Below are 21,170 nucleotides of genomic sequence, written 5' to 3'. Positions count from 1 at the left end.
ACAAAGCTCAATAAGTCAGGTTGACACAATGGTCATGAAAATGCTGCATGTCCACAAGTTACTCAATGTTTATTGATCACAGAGTCCCAAGACTTAGGCAATGTTTATATCAGGTTGTGTAGTTAATTTTAGAGCATGGTTTACCCTTTCATCTTTTTTTTTGTTTATGTGCCATAGAATTATTTTGGCCATGTGAGTTGCAGTAAACATAAATCCATGTATGATTTGCTCTCCTTGAATATGTCCATGTTGGTATTGTGTGATATGCAGACATAGCCTTTTCTTGGCTGCCCATATGATTTACTACTAACCATGTGGGTTGAAGTAGCTGAAAATGTCAATCGACTTTAAGGGAACATTCACACGTACGCAGATTTGATGCGCAGGATTTTCTGTTGCAGATTTCAGTGTAAACTATATGACTGAGCACAACTTCTAGTCTGCAGTTACAAATCCTGCGCATCAAATCTGCACTGGATCCTGTACGTGTGAACGTACCCTAAAGGGATATTCCAGGAAAAAAGAAAGTTAAGCAGATTTGTAAATTACTAATATTAAAAAAAATCTTAATCCTTCCAGTAGTTATCAGCTGCTGATGTTGAGTTGTTCTTTTCTGTCTGACCACAGTGCTCTGCTTGTCTCAGGAACTGTCCACAGTAGAAGCAAACCTCTAATGCTTCGGACAGTTCCTGAGACAAGCAGAGGTGTCAGCAGAGAGCACTATTGTCAGACAGAAAAGAATAACTCAACATCAGCAGCTGATAACTACTGGAAGGATTAAGATTTTTTAATAGAAGTAATTTACAAATCTGTTTAACTTTCTAGAGCCAGTTGATATAAAAAAAAAAAAAAGTTTTTTCCTGGAATACCCCTTTAAAGACTCTCTCCCACGATCTTCTCATTTCATAAGTATAAGAAAACATCATTCAGGACATGATCAACCTGGGGAGTTATTTATATTTCAAAATCTCCAAAAGTTTCCTGGGACTTTTTTTTTTTTTTTTTGTAGCCACAGAGTAAAGCTGTGTATAGGGGACATGTCGATGCTGCTTGTTTCATATCCCTTTTACTTTATTCTCACAACTGCATTGTCCATTGTGTTTCAGTCTGGAGAGGACAGCGACAATGAGAATGAAAGAGAAGAGGGACAGCAAAAGTTTATTGCCCATGTTCCAGTACCATCTCAGAAAGAGGTAAAGCACTGCCACATAAGAATCTTTATTTTATATGTCTTTTTACTCAAATACAAGAGAAATGCCTACAAATAAACATTAGAAATGTTGCCAAATTCATTATTTTATTGCACCATGTTGGCATTGGATTAGTTATTTGCCATGTAAATATTTGCTCTGATATTTCTGTGCTCTAAATAACTATGGGTCAACTTGGAATTCAGAAGTGAAGAATACTTAAAGGGGTACTCCGGTGAAAACCTTTTTTCTTTTAAATCAACTGGTGGCAGAAAGTTAAACATATTTGTAAATTACTTCTATTAAAAAATCTTAATCCTTCCTGTACTTATTAGCTGCTGAATACTACAGAGGAAATTATTTTCTTTTTGGAATGCTCTCTGATGACCTCACGAGCACAGTTCTCTCTGCTGACATTATTATAATAATAATAATAATAACAACAACGCTTTATTTATTGTTGTCCTTAGTGGGATTTGAACCCAAGTCCCCAGTGCTAACCACTGAGCCACCATGCTGCCCTTAGCATACATCTGCTATGCATGGTTGCTAAAATGGACAGAGATGTCAGCAGAGAGCATTGTGTTCGTGATGTCATCAGTGTTCCAAAAAGAAAGGAATTTCCTCTGTAACATTCAGCAGCTAATAAGTACTGGAAGGATTACGATTTTTTAATAGAAGTAATTTACAAATATGTTTAACTTTCTGCCACCAGTTGATTTAAAAGAAAAAAGGTTTTCACCGGAGTACCCCTTTAACCCCTTAACGACGCAGGACGTATATTTACGTCCTTCGCCGACTCCCGCGATATGAAGCGGGATCGCAACGCGATCCCGCCTCATATCGCGTCGGTCCCGGCGCTCATAAACGGCCGGGACCCGCAGCTAATACCACACATCGCCGATCGCGGCGATGTGCGGTATTAACCCTTTAGAAGCGGCGGTCAAAGCTGACCGCCGCTTCTAAAGTGAAAGTGAAAGTGACCCGGCTGCTCAGTCGGGCTGTTCGGGACTGCCGCGGTGAAATCGCGGCGTCCCGAACAGCTGACCGGACACCGGGAGGGCCCTTACCTGCCTCCTCTGTGTCCGATCGGCGAATGACTGAGATCCAGGCAGGAGCAGTCAAGCGCCGATAACACTGATCACAGGCGTGTTAATACACGCCTGTGATCTGTGCAAGAGATCAGTGTGTGCAGTGTTATAGGTCCCTATGGGACCTATAACACTGCAAAAAAAATGTAAAAAAAAGTGTTAATAAAGGCCATTTAACCCCTTCCCTAATAAGTTTGAATCACCCCCCTTTTCCCATAAAAAAATAAAACAGTGTAAAAAAAATACAAAATAAACATATGTGGTATCGCCGCGTGTGTAAATGTCCGAACTATTAAAATATATCATTAATTAAACCGCAAAGTCAAAAAAAGCGTATTTTGGTCACTTTTTATACCATTAAAAAATGAATAAAAAGTGATCAAAAAGTCTGATCAAAACAAAAATCATACCGATAAAAACTTCAGATCACGGCGCAAAAAATTAGTCCTCATACCGCCCTGTATGTGGAAAAATAAAAAAGTTATAGGGGTCAGAAGATGACATTTTTAAACGTATACATTTTCCTGCATGTAGTGATTTTTTCCAGAAGTACGACAAAATCAAACCTATATATGTAGGGTATCATTTTAACCGTATGGACCTACAGAATAATAAGGTGTAATTTTTACCGAAATATGCACTGCGTAGAAACGGAAGCCCCCAAAAGTTACAAAATGGCATTTTTCTTTCGATTTTGTCGCACAATTATTTTTTTTCCGTTTCGCCGTGCATTTTTGGGTAAAATGACTAATGTCACTGCAAAGTAGAATTGGTGACGCAAAAAATAAGCCATATTATGGATTTTTTGGTGGAAAATTGAAAGGGTTATGATTTTTAAAAGGTGATGAGGAAAAAACGAAAGTGCAAAAACGGAAAAACCCTGAGTCCTTAAGGGGTTAAGCTTTAGAAAAAGACCAATAGTGTAAATCCATTTTTTTTTTATGTTAAACATATTTGTAAAGATCTGTGTATTTTTTATTTTTTTTTTCCAATGAGACCTACTCCAATCGTTATTAGACGGGAAATTGGGCGGCATTGTTCTCCACTCCATGGCTGGCTGAGAGATCCTTACATTTCCCTGCATAGACGAACCCAGTGTTTTCCAAACAGTGTGCCTCCAGCTGTTGCAAAACTACAACTCTCAGCATGCCCGGACAGCCTTTGGCTGTTTGGGCAAGCTGGGAGTTGTAGTTTTGCAACAGCTGGAGGCACACTGTTTGGGAAAATACTTGAATACAAAATATTAAAATAGACTTTAGTACAATTGGTGCACAGGAAGAAAACAAAGGATCTGTTATGTAAACATTATACTTGTTTTATCCGTGTTTTCCTTTGGTCTTAAGGGATTTTTTTTTCTATTTATAGGCCATCAACGTCAGAGCAGTGGGGTCCAAATCCTGGCAATCCCATTGATCTGATGATTCAAGGGGCCACGGCACTGCAACCATTGTTCCCTTCACATGGCTCTATGTTTTATACTGGCTGTGCCTGGATTTGCAGATTAGTCTCGGGTGCAGTACTGGGCACAGCCAGTATAAAATATACAGAGCTCACCCCACTCATCTGATGTGAATAACTTATACTAAGGGTAGACAATCAATATTTAAGGGGTTATTCCAAGATTAAAACTGTGGATAGGGGCACCCCCTTGAGTCAGCAAATCAACAGGATTGCCGGACCCCATTGATATAATAAAAGACCATCAGCATTGACATCCCAAAAGATCAAGCGGAAGCAAGGACAATCTATATTGAAGGAAAACTGTCAGCCTGTTCACTCACACTAAACCTTATACACCGACAATGAATATGCAAATTGAGCCGATGAAGCTTCTGATCTTCTGGGGGTTATGTCTCAGGACCTACTGGATATATTTAAATAGGTGACCCAATGTTGGACTCCTGTTCACCCACACTATAACCCAGTGTATAAGGTTTAGTGTGGGTGAACAGGCTGACCGTTTTCCTTTAACGGAGTACTCCGGTGAAAATTGCTTATCCCCTACCCACAGGATAGGGTATAAGTAGCTGATCACGGGGGTACCCCGACGGTAGGGGCCCCTGCAATCACCAGGATGGGACACTGGTGCTGTCAATGAGGAGCGCGTGTCGTCTACCGGTAGACTGCATGCGCTCCATTCATTTCTATGGGAGCACATTTCTATGATGCCCAAGAGCTGTGGTCTTTTCGGCGCTCCCATAGGAATGCGTGAAGCGCTTACCAGCTGCAGCATTCTCTCCTCACTGAGTGCCTGTCCCGTTCCAGTGAACGTGGGGGCCCCAGTGGTCGAACCCCCCACGATCAGCTACCTGTGGATAGGGAATGTTATTTTTCTCCAGAAATCTCCTTTAACGAGGTTATTCCAAACTTGTCACCTAAACTTGTTGGGGGTTCATCTGCTGTGACCCTCACTGATTAGAAGTTCATCCAGGCTTCTAAAATTGATGGCTGTGTACCAGAATGGGACAAAACTTTAGTACCTTGCGCCATTATTACTGAAAGTATTAAGGTATAAGCGTTGGTAAACATGTGGCTGCGGCGCCACTTCAAACAGCTGATTGGCGGGGTTGCCAGGAGTCAGATCTCCGCAGATCTAATATTTATGATCTATCCTCGGGGTAGGCCATCAGTTTTGTTAGGTTGGATTGCCCATTTTAACTTCAAATAGTTGAAGATTTTCTACAGATCTGGTAACAAATATTAATAAAACCATCTAGATTTTTCTGTAGACGTACTGCAGAAATAACCTCATTCACATTTAAAGGAGTTCTCCAACTGAAATATTTTATCCCCCGCTGTGCCCGGGCTGTAAAACTATACATAATAATCTTTCACATACCTGCCTACGATCCCCCGTTGTTCCGATATCGCCGCCCCTGCTCTGGTCCCTGTCAGATTCCTCTTCCTGCGGGTCGGTGACTTCACTCTGCGTTCAGCCTATCAGCGGCCGCGACGGGACATTGCTGCGGCCGCTAATAGGCTGAGCGCAGAGTGAAGTCACTGACCCGCAGGACGTGGAAGAGACCGGGACCGGGGAACGGGACGGCGATATCGGAACAACGGGGGATCGTAGGCAGGTAAGTGAAAGTTTATGATGTACAGTTTTACAGCCCGGGCACAGCGGGGGTTAAAAGTTTTAGCTTAGAGAACTCCTTTAAGGAATGGACTTTTTATTTGTGCAATGAATCTGCCGCATATGAACATTCCCTAGCTGCATGCGTATACCAATTCTACACGAGTGTGTATCTAAAAATCTAAATGTTATTTCTGAGAAAGTAATCCCTAATTTTATTTTTCCCAGATCGAGGAAGCCCTCTTACGACGAAAGAAAATGGAACTTCTTCAGAAATATGCCAGTGAGGCTCTCATGGCTCAAAGTGAAGATGCTAAACGACTTTTAGGCGTATAAAATTGTAAATACATATAACAACCCACCAGGTCCTTGTAAATTCTCCTATTTTGTTACACTTTGTACAGAAAATGAAAAATATAGACTGCTTTTGTACAGTTTGGTTATATTGGTGATTATTTTGGTCAACCTTAATTTAAATGAGTCTTAGCTGCAATTTCTAGTACAGTCACCCATACAGATGGCTGCTGTGCCTGTATAACCAATGAATAGGCATGTGTAGCATGTAAAGGCTGGATTATATCATGTTTGTGGTCTGTGCTTCAGCAAAGGACACTGGGTAAACCTCTTCTTTCTGAGGGTATACAGGGAAACACATGATTGTTCATATAAGTACAATATTCGGTCAGTCACAGTCTATTATATTGGCTTCATGAGATCACAGTGCAAGTTATTCCTGTAACATATGAAGAATGTATATGGCAGTAAGAAGCAGCTGTTGGGAGCGCGGTCTCCTACCCCCTTCTTAAATAGCACCAGTCAACTGCACAGGTTAGGTGCACTGCAGATCCCAGCAAGCTCTTCTACTGTCATCAGAGACTCGACTACATATGTATTTTTAGACTTTTAAACACCTTAAGGCAGTGTTTCCCAATCAGGGTGCATCCAGCTGTTGCAAAACTACAACTCCCAGCATGCCCGGACAGCCTTCGGCTGTCCGGGCATGCTAGGAGTTGTAGTTTTGCAATAGCTAGGGGCACCTTGGTTGAGAAACACTGCCTTAAAGGGGTACTCCGGTGGAAAACTTTTCTTTTTAAAATCAGCTGGTGCCAGATAGTTAAACAGATTTGTAAATTACTTCTATTAAAAATTCTTAATCCTTCCAGTACTTATTAGCGGCTGTATACTGCAGAGGAATTTCTTTTCTTTTGGGATTTCTTTTCTGTCATGACCACAGTGCTGTCTGCTGACACCTCTGTCCATTTTAGGAACTGTCCAGAGCAGCATATGTTTGCTATGGGGATCTGCTTCTGCTCTGGACAGTTGCTGCCATGGACACAGGTGTCAGCAGACAGCACTGTGGTCGTGACAGAAAATGAATCCAAAAAGAAAAGAATTTCCTTTGTAGTTAACAGCTGCTTATAAGTACTGGAAGGATTAAGATTTTTTAATAGAAGTAATTTACAAATCTGTAACTTTCTGGCATCAGTTGATTTAAAAAAAATAAATAAAGTTTTCCACCGGAGTACTACACTTATGCACTCCGCCCGCTGAGTAATGGCTGCTATCAGCAGCCAGGACTCACTGCTTGTGCCAGAGTCTGGCATTACCCCTTCAGGTCCAGCTGGATTGGGCTGATGGGGACCTCCGCTGTGCGATCGCAGGGTCCCAATCAGCTGACATGACTGGTGGAGGTCCCATACCCTTGATGTCCTAATGGCACTCTGCTTTTGCAGTCTCCTTGAAGGCTGGAGAAGCAAAGCTCCAATAACACTGATTATTATGATGGCATTGCATTGAACAGTGTTTGGGATTCAAAGATTGCATGTAATAGACCCCTGTGGGGACTAAAAAATTGTGAATAAAATAATAAAAACTTAATTAATAAATGTGAATGAGACAAAAATGAGCCCTCACACAGTCACCTATATGAAAGTATAAATGTGTCAGAAAAAGACTATTTTAAAGGGGTACTCCACTGGCCAGCGTTCAGAACATTTAGTTCCAAGCGCTTTGTGCGTGCAGCAGGGGTCGGTCACGCCCCCTTGAGCTTTCAGGTCATGCCCCTTCAATGCAAGTCAATGGGAGTGGGCGTGGCATCCATTACGCCCCCTCCCATAGACTTGAATTGAAGGGGCATGGCCTGATGTCACAAGGGGCGTGGCTGACCCCAGCAGCGCGCACACAGTGTTCAGAACTTAATGTTCCGAGCTCTGGCCAGTGGAGTACCCCTTTAAGCATACTACTTTCCTTACAAAAAGTTGTAATGATTTAAAAGTAGTAAAATAAAACAAAACTTTTTTTTAACCATGAAGTGCACTCTGTAAAAGAAAAAAAGCGAAGTTTTTAAATTATATATAGTTTTTTCCTTTTCAACTTTGTCCAACAATTTTGGCTTTGCTGTACATTTTTTGGTAAAATGAGTGATGTCATTACAAACTACAATTGGTCTTGCATGAAGCCCTCATATGGTATGATACCTGTAGGCGGCAAATTGAAAGCGTTATGGCTATTAAAAGGTGAGGCGGGAAAATTGAAAACACAAAAATCACCACTACATCCTTAAAGGGGTATTTCACCCATAGACATCTGATCCCCTATTCGCTGGGACCCAACGGCGATCTCTGTGCAGCACCCAGCATTCTGTGGTGCATGCTGCTCCATTCTCGGAAATGCTAAGTTTCCGGGCCTGGAGACATGACATCACGCCACACCCCCTCCATTCATGTCTATGGGAGTGGGCGTGGGGGTCGTCATGCCCGCCCTGACCATGGCCTGTTTACTGACTACTCTTGTTTGCTGCCCGCCCTGACCACGGCCTGTTTACTGACTACTCTTGGTTGCTGCCTGCCATGACCACGGCCTGTTTACCAGCTACTCTTTTGATGCCTGCCTGGACTTCGGCCTGTTAACCGACTACTCTTGTTTGCTGCCCACCCTGACCACGGCTTGTTAACCAACTACTCTTGGTTGCTGCCTGCTATGACCATGGCCTGTTTACTGACTACTCTTGGTTGCCGCTTGCTATGACCATGGCCTGTTAACCAACAACTCTTGTTTGCTGCCCACCCGGACTATGGCTTGTTTACCGACTATGCCTGTTTGCTGCCCATCCCCAACCTCAGCCATTGCACTGACAAGGCATGTTGCCCACCCTAACTGGCCTGTTTACCAATGACGCTTGTTTTCTGCCCACCCTGACTTTGGCATCTTTATTGACCATCCTATTACCTCCTGTCTTATCACCAATAAAGCCATGAAAAAAAGAAAAAGCCAGTGAAACCTAATCTAAAGTGGACTGCAGCTGGGATTGCGATGGTAAGCTGAAATACTCTTCTCATTAGTGATGATTTAGAATGTTGTAATAGAGGGAGATTTATAAAAACCTGTACAGAGGAAAAGCTGACTGGTTGCCCATAGCAAATAATCAGATTGCTTATTTTATTTTTCAATCTGATTGGTTGCTATAGGCAACTCGTTGACTATTTATCTGCACATATTTTCATAAATCTGACCCATACTCTTTACATGATTACATTATCTGTCAAGATGTTCTGTTTAGTAAATGGCTTTACTTAGATTTTTTTAGTCTGTGTTCAAATATTACAATACAATATGAAATATTTTCCGACAATTCCATGACAACAATGCAGCATTTTTTTTTTGCGCAAAACTTCTGTTTTTTATGTTTTAGCAAAAATTGCACCATAAACTGTGATGTAACTGCAATGTAAGAAAACCTTAAGGGGATTGCCCCATCAAGAACTTTATAGAAGACAACCTTAACCCCTTATGGACGCAGCTCATTTTCACCTTAAGGATGCAGCCCTTTTTTGTACATCTGACCACTGTCACTTTAAGCATTAATAACTCGGGGAGGCTTTTACTTTACATTCTGATTCAGAGCTAGTTTTTTCGTGACATATTCTACTTTGTTAGTAGTAAATTTTCGTTGATACTTGCATCATTTCTTGGTGAAAAATTCAAAAATGTGATGAAAAATTTGAAAATGTAGGATTTTTTTTTTACTTTAAAACTCTCTGCTTACAAGGAAAATGGACATCCCAAATAAATTATATATTGATTCACATATAAAATATGTATACTTTATGTTTGCATCATAAAGTTGACATGATTTTTACTTTTGGAAGACATCAGAGGGCTTCAAAGTTCAGCACCAATTTTCCACAAAATTTTCAAAATCTGAATTTTTCAGGGACCAGTTCAGTTTTGAAGTGAGGGGCCTTCATATTAGAAATACCTCATAAATGACCCCATTATAAAAACTGCACCCCTCAAAGTATTCAAAATGACATTCAGTAAGTGTTTTAACCCTTTAGGTGTTTCACAGGAATAGCAGCGAAGTGAAGGAGAAAATTTAAAATCTTCATTTTTTTTACCCTTGCATGTTCTTGTAGACCCAATTTTTGAATTTTTACAAGGGGTAAAAGGAGAGAAATCACCCTAAAATTCGTAACCCAATTTCTCTTGAGTAAGGAAATACCTCATGTGGATGTCAAGTGCTGTGTGTGTGCACTGTAGAGAAGGAGCGACAATGGGATTTTGGAGAGTGAGTTTTTCTGAAATGGTTTTTGGGGGGCATGTCACCTTTAGGTAGCCCCTATGGTGCCAGAACAGCAAAAAGAAACCCACATGGCATACTATTTTGGAAACTACACCCCTCAGGGAACGAAACAAGAGGTACAGTGAGCGTTAAAACCCCACAGGTGTTTGACAACTTTTCGTTAAAGGGGTATTCCAGGCAAACACTTTTTTTTATATATCAACTGGCTCCGGAAAGTTAAACAGATTTGTAAATTACTTCTATTAAAAAATCTTAATCCTTCCAATAGTTATTAGCTTCTGAAGTTGAGTTGTTGTTTTCTGTCTAACTGCTCTGTGATGACTCACGTCCCGGGAGCTGTGCAGTTCCTATAGGGATATTCTCCCATCATGCACAGCTCCCGGGACGTGACATCATTGAGAAGTTAGACAGAAAACTTCAGTAGCTAATAACTATTGGAAGGATTAAGATTTTTTTAATAGATGTAATTTACAAATCTGTTTAACTTTCCGGAGCCAGTTGATATATATATATATATATATATATATATAAGAAAAAAGGTTTTGCCTAGAATACCCCTTTAAATACCCCTTTAAATTCATGTCAGAACCACTGTAAAATCAGCCCCCCCCCCCTGTGCAAATCACCAACTTCCTCAAATGTACATAGTGCGCTCTCACTCCTGAGCCTTGTTGTCCATCCGCTGAGCATTTTACGTCCACATATGGGGTATATCCGTATATTTGGGGGTCTTTTTTTTCTTTTACCTCTTGTGAAAATAAAAAGTATGGGGCAACACCAGCATGTTAGTGTAAAAATGTTTGTTTTTACACTAACCTGCTGGTGTAGACCCCAACTTTTCCTTTTCATAAGGGGTAAAAGGAGAAAAAGCCCCCCAAAATTTGTAGTGCAAATTCTCCCGAGTAGGAAAATACTCCATATGTGGCCCTAAACTGTTTCCTTTAAATACAATAGGTCTCCGAAGTGAGAGAGCACCATGCTCATTTGAGGACTAAATTAGGGATTGCATAGGGGTGGACATAGGGGTATTCTACACCAGTGATTCCCAAACAGGGTGCCTCCAGCTGTTGCTAAACTCCCAGCATGCCTGGACAGTCAGTGGCTGTCCGGAAATGCTGGGAGTTGTTGTTTTACAACAGCTGGAGGCTCAGTTTTGGAAACACTGCCGTACAATACTTTTAAAATTTTTATTGGGGGGGGGGGGGGACAGTGTAAGGGGGTGTATATGTAGTGTTTTACCCTTTATTATGTGTTAGAGTAGTGTTTTTAGGGTAGATTCACACGGACGGGGGTTTATGGTTAGTTTCCTTCTAGGAGTTTGCGCTGCGGCAGAAAACTTCAAGCAGGAAACTCGCTGTAAACCCGCCCATGTGAATGTACCCTGTACATTCACATTTGGGGGGGGGGGGGGGGGGGCATACCTCCAGCTGTTGCAAAACTACAACTCCCAGCATGCACTGACAGACCATGCTGGGAGTTGTACTTTTGCAACAGCTGGAGGCACACTGGTTGGAAAACCTTCAGTTAAGTTCTGTTATCTAACTCAGTATTTTTCAACCAGTGTGCCTCCAGCTGTTGCAAAACTACAACTCCCAGCATGTACTGTTAGCCGAAGGGCATGCTGGGAGATGTGGTTATACAACAGCTTGTAGCTTTGCAAGATTTAGAGGGCCACGGTTTAGAAACCACCGCACAGTGATCTCCAAACAGTGTCCCTTCAGATGTTGCAAAACTACAAATCCCAGCATGCCCAGACAGCAAACTGCGGATTGTCACAAGATGCCTGCTGAATGATTTCAGCAGGCATTCTCAGTCCCCGACTGGATAGCAGTGGGGACAGGAATTCCCACAGGCGGGCCCATACGTCCTTAAGGACTCAGGATTCAGGGTGTATGCTTACGCCCTGCTTCCTGGAGAGGTTAAAGGGGTACTCCACTGCCCCAGCATTCTGAACATTTTGTTCCGAACACTGGGTGCGGGCTGCAGGGGTAGTGACATCACTGCTACGGCCCCTCAATGCAAGTCTATGGGAGGGGGACGTGACAGCCTTCACATCACAACCCCCGCAGCCCGCACCCAGCATTCGGAACAAAATGTTTCGAACGCTGGGGCAGTGGAGTACCTATTTAAAGGGATTGCCCAATTTCACATAACTACTGTTGGTTATGACCAACTGAGGAACTACTAACATGGTCACACATTTTTAGTTCAACTGCTTTCTCTTGAAGGTAATGGCAATTGGTCTCCTCTGTACATGTAAGATCAGGGTCACAGTTCATAGAGGAAACCAGGAAGTGACCAGATCCATGTGGGAAAACAGTAGAGCAGTGTATCCAGGGGTGCCTCCAGCTGTTGCAAAACTACAGCTCCCAGCATGCTGTTGGCTGTCTGGGCATGCTGGGAGTTGTAGTTTTGCAACAGCTGGAGGCACCCAGCACATTTGTCCTCCTTTGCATATATGTATGTGGTCAAGTCTGATTTTACCAACTTTGTTTCTTTGGACAAGCAGTTTAAAGGGGTACTGCGCTGGTCAGCATTTGGAACAAACTTGGGAGCTCGTGATGTCATACCCCCCCCCCCCCTTCATGACGTCACGCCCTGCCCCCTCAGTGCAAGTCTATGGGAGGGGCCGTGACCGTCATCACGCCCCCACCCATATACTTGCATTGAGGGGGCAGGGATTGACCTCATGAGGGGGCAGGGCTATGATATCATGAGTAGAGATGAGCGAACTTACAGTAAATTCGATTCGTCACAAACTTCTCGGCTCAGCAGTTGATGACTTTTCCTGCATAAATTAGTTCAGCTTTCAGGTGCTCCCGTGGGCTGGAAAAGGTGGATACAGTCCTAGGAGACTATTTCCTAGGACTGTATCCACCTTTTCCAGCCCACCGGAGCACCGGAAAGCTGAACTAATTTATGCAGGAAAAGTCATCAACTGCCGAGCCGAGAAGTTCGTGACGAATTGAATTTACTGTAAGTTTGCTCATCTCTAGTCATGAGCTCCCCTTTAAGAATTGGGTGGGGTGTGTGAAACCCACTTCTAAATTTTGCTAACAAAAAAAAAAAAACTGCTATAAATAGCAAAGTGTGAAACCTCCCTAAGGCTATTGGGCACACACCAGAATATTTGCAGAATGTTGCCAAAAAACACGGGCAGACATTATACAAATAACGGGAGTCTCTATAGCCGTCAGTTTCTGCCAAAAGAATTGGCATTTCTATTCTTTTGCCCAAATTGATATTTCTATGGCAGAATTGGTATTTCTATGGCAGATGTTTCCGCCACAGAAACTCCACCGTGTGCACTGTGCAGCAAGCATCATACTGAAAACAATAGGACTCTGCTGCTACAGAATTACTGAGCCAAAATGTTTGCCCTTGGCTTCCAGGCATACTGGGAGTTGTAGTTTTGCATCAGCTGGAGGCCCACTGTTTGGAAACACTGGGGTCGTCTATGCAGACAAATGTACCGATCTCTCAGCCGGCCAGGGAATATATTTGTACTTTTCTTCTATTGTAGAATCTGCAGCATTTACGCTACTTGTCACCCTAACCATAGAGAAGCAATTGCTTAATGGTTACCATCATAAATAGTTGGGGTATTCTGCTGGAAAACACATTTTTTCAATTAACTGGTGTCAGAAAGTTAAACAGATTTGTAAATTACTTTAAAAAAATTTAAAAATCTTAATCCTTCCAGTATCAGCTGCTGTATACTACAGAAGAAGTTATTTTCTTTTTGAATTTCCTTTCTGTCTGAACACAGTGCTCTCTGCTGACATCTTTGTCCATGTCAGGAACTGTCCAGCGAAAGAGAGATTTGCTATGTGGATTTGCTTCTGCTGTGGACAGTTCCTGATATGGACAGAGGTATCAGCAGAGAGCAGTGTGGTCAGACAGAAAGGAAATTCAAAAAGAAAAGAACTTCCTCTGTAGTATACAACAGCTGATAAGTACTGGAAGGATCAAGATTTTTAAATAGAAGTAATTTACAAATCTGTTTAACTTTCTAGCACCAGTTGATTTAAAAAAAAGTTTTTCCCAGCGGAGTATCCCTTTAAAGGTTTTGACAAGTGTCTCTGTTGTTAAATTGGAATTGTAGACTTGCCAAAGAAGCCTTGGAGTCTAACCTGGAATGTTAGAGTTTCACAGTCATTGATCAACTTACAAATGTTACATGAAGCCAGTGTGTGTTTTTGTAACAATGCTTGGCTACCTTTTTTTTGGGTTGAATCTTTGTTTGTAAACAAATGTAAGCTAAGCACAGTTTTTTCTTTTTCCCTTTTTAGTCCCTGTAGGTATCTCGGGAGCATGTGGTGATAAAGAGATGCAGATCATAATAGAGTAGGGTCCTGGGTGGGGTAGGACCTGTCTGTATTGTCTGACCATTAACATATCTACATGATAAAGGTGGAATGATAAAGCCCCTTTAACAAACTAATTAGCTTTTATTTGAAGACACCCCCCCCCCCCCACCCACAGCACCAAAATTAAAAATGGCATGCTGGGAGATGTAGTTTTGCAACAGCTGGAGACACACTGTTTGGAAAACACTGACGTAAAGGTCCTTTCCGTTGTGCAGACAATTTCCCCATAGGAGCGCTATATAAGGCTATGTGCACAAGGCGGAATATCCATGCTGATTGCTGCTGATGCAATTTAAAGCACATTTGAGGAGATTTATCAAAACCTGTGCAGAGGAAAAGTTGCTTAGTTGTCCATAGCAACCAATCAGATAGCTTCTTTCATTTTTAAAAGGGCCTGTGCAAAATTAACCCTTTAAGGACCCTGCCAATTTTCACTGTAGGACCCGGCCATTTTTTGCACATCTGACCACTGTCACTTTAAACATTAATAACTCTGGGATGCTTTTACCTTTCATTCTGATTCCGAGATTGTTTTTTCGTGACATATTCTACTTTAACATAGTGGTAAATTTTGTGGTAACTTGCATCCTTTCTTGGTGAAAAATCCCAAAATTTGATGAAAAATTTGAAAATTTAGCATTTTTCTAACTTTTAAGCTCTCTGCTTGTAAGGAAAATGGATATTCCAAATCAAAAAAATTTTTGATTCACATATACAATATGTCTACTTTATGTTTGAATCATAAAATTGATGTGATTTTACTTTTGGAAGACACCAGAGGGCTTCAAAGTTCAGCAGCAATTTTCCAATTTTTCACAAAATTTTCAAACTCACTATTTTTCAGGGACCAGTTCAGGTTTGAAGTGGATTTGAAGGGTCTTCATATTAGAAATACCCCACAAATGGCCCCATTATAAAAACTGCACCCCCTAAAGTATTCAAAATGACATTCAGTAAGCGTTTTAACCCTTTAGGTATTTCACAGGAATAGCAGCAAAGTGAAGGAGAAAATTCACAATCTTCATTTTTTACACTCGCATGTTCTTGTAGACCCAATTTTGGAATTTTTACAAGGGGTAAAAGGAGAAAATTTATACTTATGTTTGTAGCCCAATTTCTCTCGAGTAAGCACATACCTCATATGTCTATGTAAAGTGTTCGGCGGGCTCAGAAGGGAAGGAGCGACAAGGGGATTTTGGAGAGTACGTTTTTCTGAAATGGTTTTTGGGGGGCAGGTTGCATTTAGGAAGCCCCTATGGTGCCAGAACAGCAAAAAAAAAAACCACATGGCATACCATTTTGGAAACTAGACCCCTTGAGGAACGTAACAAGGAATAAAGTGAGCCTTAATACCCCACAGGTGTTTCACGACTTTTGCATATGTAAACATTTTTTTTTTCACTAAAATGTGTTTCTCCCCAAATTTCACATTTTTGCAAGGGTTGATAGCAGAAAATACCCCCCAAAATTTGTAACCCCATCTCCTCTGAGTATGGAGGTACCCTATAAGTTGGCCTGAAGTGCACTACGGGCGAACTACAATGCTCAGAAGAGAAGGAGTCGTGTTTGGCTTTTTGAGAGCAAATTTTGCTCGGGGGGCATGTTGCATTTAGGAAGCCCCTATGGTGTCAGAACAGCAACAAAAAAAAACACATTGCATCACATATTGGAAACTAGACCCCTTGGGGAACGTAACAAGGAATAAAGTGAGCCATAATACCCCACAGGGGTTTCACGACTTTTGCATATATAAAAAAAATTTAAATAAAAATTTTCACTAAAATGTGTGCTTCCCCCCCCAAATTTCACATTTTTGCAAGGGTTAATAGCAGAAAAGACCCCCCAAAATTTGTAACCCCATCTCTTCTGAGTATGGAAATACCCCATGTGTGGACGTCAAGTGCTCTGCTGGTGCACTACAATGCTCAGAAGAGAAGGAGCGCCATTGAGTTTTTGGGAAAAAAATTGTTTGGAATGGAAGTCAGGGGCCATGTGCGTTTACAAAGCCCCCCGTGGTGCCAGAACAGTGGACCCCCAACATGTGACCCTATTTTGGAAACTACACCCCACAAATAATTTAATAAGGGGTGCAGTGAGTATTTACACCCCACTGGCATTTGACAGATCTTTGGAACAGTGGGCTGTGCAAATGAAAAATTTAATTTTTCATTTTCACGGACCACTGTTCCAAAAATCTGTCAGACACCTGTGGGGCGTAAATGCTCACTGTACCCCTTATTACATTACGTGAGGGGTGTAGTTTCCAAAATGGGATCACATGTGAGTATTTTTTTGCGTTTATGTCAGAACCGCTGTAAAATCAGCCACCCCCTGTGCAAATCACCAATTTAGGCCTCAAAAGTACATAGTGCGCACTCACTCCTGAGCCTTGTTGTGCGTCCGCAGAGCATTTTACGCCCACATATGGGGTATTTCTGTACTCAGGAGAAATTGCGTTACAAATTTTGGGGGTCTTTTTTTTCCTTTTAACGCTTGTGAAAATAAAAAGTATAGGGCAACATCAGCATGTTAGTGTAAAATGTTTTATTTTTTTACACTAACAAGCTGGTGTAGCCCAACTTTTCCTTTTCATAAGGGGTAAAAGGAGAAAAATCCCCCCAAAATTTGTAGTGCAATTTCTCCCGAGTACGGCGATACCCCATATGTGTCCCTAAACTGTTTCCTTGAAATACGACAGGGCTCCAAAGTGAGAGAGCTCCATGCGCATTTGAGGACTAAATTAGGGATCGCATAGGGTGGACATAGGGGTATTCTACGCCAGTGATTCCCAAACAGGGTGCCTCCAGCTGTTGCTAAATTCCCAGCATGTCTGGACAGTCAGTGGCTGTACGGAAATGCTGGGAGTTGTTGCTTAGCAACAGCTGGAGGCTCTGTTTTGGAAACACTGCCATACAATACGGTTTTAATTTTTATTGGGGGGGGGGGACAGTGTAAGGGGGTGAATATGTAGTGTTTTACCCTTTATTATGTGTTAGTGTAGTGTTTTTAGGGTACATTCGCACTGACGTGTTACGGTGAGTTTCCCGCTAGGAGTTTGAGCTGCGGCAAAAAATTTGCCGCAGCCCAAACTTGAAGCAGGAAACTTACTGTAAGACTGCCCGTGTGAATGCACCCTGTATGTTCACATAGGGGGGCAAACCTCCAGCTGTTTCAAAACTACAAATCCCAGCGTGTACTGACAGACCATGCATGCTGGGAGTTGTACTTTTGCAACAGCTGGAAGCACACAGGTAACAGAACCTAACTGAAGGTTTTCCAACCAAACTCAGTATTTTCCAACCAGACTGCCTCCAACTGTTGCAAAACTACAACTCCCAGCATGTACTGATCGCCGAAGGGCATGCTGGGAGATGTAGTTATGCAATAGCTGGAGGTACGCAACTACAACTCCCAGCATGCCGAGACAGCTGATTGCTGTTTGGACATGCTGGGATTTGCAGTTTTGAACATCTGGAGGGCTACAGTTTTAGAGAACACTGCAAAGTGATCTCCAAACTGTGGTCCTCCAGCTGTTGCAAAACTACAATTCTCAGCATGCCCTGACAGAAAACAGTTGTTTGATCATGCTAGGAGTTGTAGTTTTGCAAGATCTGGAGGGCTACAGTTTAGGGATCACTATATAGTGGTCTCAAACTGTAGCCCTCCAGCTGTTGCAAAACTACATATTCCAGCATGCCCAAACAGCTGTCTGGGCATGCTGGTAGTTGTAGTTTTGCAACATCTGGAGGGCTACAGTTAGAGACCACTGTATAATGGTCTCAAACTGTACCCTGCAGATGTTGCTAGTCAACTCACCGGCTTCCGTCGGATCCAGCCGCACGTCATCGCCGCCGCCGATCTCCATCGCCTGCAGCCTCCGACGCCCGCCCGGATCGGTAAGTGGATCTTCGACGCCGGTCCCCGTCGTTTCCCCGTTCTGCCCCGCCTATTGTGGGAGGGCAGGACGGGGAAAACGAAAGTTAACCCCCTCGCCCCCGATCTGCTATTGGTGGTCACGTCTAGACCACCAATAGCAGGGATAGGAGGGGTGGCACCCGTGCCACCTCACTCCTATCGCTTCAGGGGGATCCTGGGCGTCTTAGACAACCGCTATCCCCCTTACATTCCGGGTCACTATAGACCCGTAATTGCGCAAATCGCAAGTGTGAATTCACTTGCGATTTGCCGTGACCGCCGACATGGGGGGGGTCTAATGACCCCCTGGGCATTTGCACGGGGGGACTGCTGAATGATTTCAGCAGGCATCCTGGTCCGATCTCCGCCCGGTGCACGGCAGGGACCGAAACTGCCCATGACGTAACTGTACGTCCTGGGTCCTTAAGACCCAGGGTGTCGGGACGTAACGTTACGTCATGGGTCCTGAACGGGTTAAAGAAGCGGTCTGATTGTTTGATATGGGCAACTTTTCCTCTGCACAGGTTTTGATAAATCTCCTCCTATATCCTTATTTGCCGAACATGCGCTGTTTACACAGAGCCCCCTGCTGCTTACAAATGGTGTTTCCACACCCCCGCATAAAAGATGCTATCAGCTGATGAACAAGGGTCGGCGTTTCTGTCATCTGCTAATTTAATTGGCCTTTTATATGGGGCAGTAACTGTTCTGCAAATAATCTCATCAGGTAAAAGCCTTAAAAGGGGTACTCCACCCCTAGACATCTTATCCCCTATCCAAAGGATAGGGGATAAGATGTCAGATCGCCGGGGTCCTGGGATCGCCGCTGCGGCACTGCGCTATCATTACTGCACAGAGCAAGTTCGCTCTGCACGTAATGACGGGCGATACAGGGGCCGGAGCATTGTTACATCATGGCTCCGCCCCTCGTGACATCACGGTCCACCCCCTCAATACAAGTCTATGGGAGGGGGCGTGGCGGTTGTCATGCCCCTGCCATAGATTTGCGTTAAGGGGATGGGCCATGATGTCACGAGGGGCGGCGCCATGACGTCGCGCTGCTCCATCCCCTGTATCTCCCGTCATTACGCACAGAGCGAACTTGCTCTGTGCTGTAATGATAGCGCGGTTCCGCATCGGCGATCCCCGGGCTCCCCAGCAGCAGGACCCCGACGATCTGACATCTTCTCCCCTATCCTTTGGATAGGGGATAAGATGTCTAGGGGCGGAGTACCCCTTTAAGGGCTTGGCAATGTTCGGAAGGCTCATAATGAATGAATGGAGTGGTGAACACACAGGCACAGACTGTTCTGTTAATTTGGGGCTACATTTTTACTATGCGCTGAGGATCAGTGTGCTCCCAGTGTTCAGACACCCCAGTGATCAGCAAGTTATCCCCTATCCTGTGGATACAGGATAACTTGATGAAAGGAGAATGAATACCTCTTTATTTTGGCTAAGAGGGAACATGTTTATTTTGATGTGGGGAGGATAAAGTGCTGCTAGACACCTCGAAGGCCGGGTTCACTGCGGAATGTCTGCCAGAAATACTGCGGGCGGCACTAGGTCCGCGTGGATTGCATTGCTGCCCCCATGGACAACAATGCATTTCTGGGCGGATTAGCCGAAAGATCCACTCAGAAATGCATTGCCATCTATGGGGACGGCAATGCAGTCTGCACAGTCCTAGAATGAGTGATCTGCCGCAGCGCGCTGTCCCCACATCGGGGAACTAATCATATGTGACCCCTGAGCGCTGTTCTGCCCCTCCCCCCAATTAATTATCAGCTGCGCTGTCCCCACATCTGTCCGCACATCATGTCACCCGCTCATCCTCCTATGAATTGCGGGCCGCCGGCGCTAGAAATTAGTACTGTACTACAAATAATGTTGCCCGGGCTGCAAAAATAAACTTAAACTCCCCTTCCGATGTTCCCCGTTACCGGCCTCACGGTCCCTCCTCTGTGGTCCTGGGGATGGAATGTCCCAGAGCAGTCAGCCTGTGACTTTCACGTCCCAAGGGGACCGCAGCGCAGGACAGTGAAGACTGTATCAGAGCCCGGGAAACATTTGTAGTACAGTACAGATTTCTAGTGCCGGCGGCCCGCAACTCATAGGAGGACGAGCAGAGGAGCGCTTGCGGGGGACATGGGACAGATGTGGGGACAGCGCAGGGGTGTTTGAAGAAGCGGCGCCCAGGACACATTGGGGGAATACCGTTAAATACTGTGGGTTGGGAAACACTGCCTTACATGATCTCCTCTTGTTTGCCATCCCTGAACTTGGTGATTTTTATTGTCATTTCTTCCATGTAACAGATATAATTAAAAATTACCCAACTGGGGAGGATAGAGCAGCCGCGTCTACTGTCTTCTCTAACATGATGGAGGATGTATATATAAGATCAATATGTCCTCATCTGGTTTTCCTTCCAGCCTGGGTGTGCTTGGACTGGCAACACACCAAGACTGAACTGTATGCCCTCCACTTTATAGCATCCAGGAAATACAGGGAGAAAATTTATGGTGGCGTTGTCTGCCTGTGGGCCATGTAGAACACGCCAACAAAGTGCCAAAATGTGAGTCCAATTTGTACACAAGACCTCTTTAAGAATGGCGCAAGGCTGAGTAGATGTATCAAAACCTGTCCAGAGGAAAAGTTGCTGAGTTGCCCATAGCAACCAATCAGATTGCTTTTTTAAAGACCTGTTAAAAATGAAAGAAGCGATCTGATTGGTTGCTATGGGCAACTTGGCAACTTTCCTCTGGACAGGTTTGGATAAATCTCCCCCTTGTGTGTAATTTAATCACGATCTTTGACTCCACTTTTTTTTATTATTTTATATTTCTGCACTGGAAATGTTTCCTATTGATGTGACCGACTACTTCTTTATATGTCATGAGGGGAATTTATTTAGTATGGTATACATGAACGATTTTTCTGCACCTT

The 21,170-nt window shown here is 43.4% G+C and overlaps 2 protein-coding genes across 2 annotated transcripts in view; both read left to right on the top strand.

The window, feature by feature from the left end:
• Positions 1-5,791, top strand: part of ISY1 (ISY1 splicing factor homolog) — a 46,798-nt gene extending 41,007 nt beyond the window's left edge. Inside the window, exons 10-11 of the mRNA XM_056528257.1 lie at positions 1,107-1,193; positions 5,583-5,791. Coding sequence (XP_056384232.1) covers positions 1,107-1,193; positions 5,583-5,690 — 195 coding nt within the window. The 3' untranslated portion in view covers positions 5,691-5,791. The remainder of the gene's footprint in view (positions 1-1,106; positions 1,194-5,582) is intronic.
• A 2,246-nt stretch (positions 5,792-8,037) lies between these two features.
• Positions 8,038-21,170, top strand: part of LOC130275795 (haloacid dehalogenase-like hydrolase domain-containing 5) — a 51,765-nt gene continuing 38,632 nt past the window's right edge. The window contains exon 1 of the mRNA XM_056524220.1: positions 8,038-8,669. Within this exon, the coding sequence (XP_056380195.1) occupies positions 8,667-8,669 (3 nt within the window). The 5' untranslated portion in view covers positions 8,038-8,666. The remainder of the gene's footprint in view (positions 8,670-21,170) is intronic.

The sequence above is a fragment of the Hyla sarda genome, chromosome 6, assembly GCF_029499605.1.
Source record: "Hyla sarda isolate aHylSar1 chromosome 6, aHylSar1.hap1, whole genome shotgun sequence".
Taxonomy (NCBI): Eukaryota; Metazoa; Chordata; class Amphibia; order Anura; family Hylidae; genus Hyla; species Hyla sarda.
This window is presented reverse-complemented; position numbering and strand designations above follow the sequence as displayed.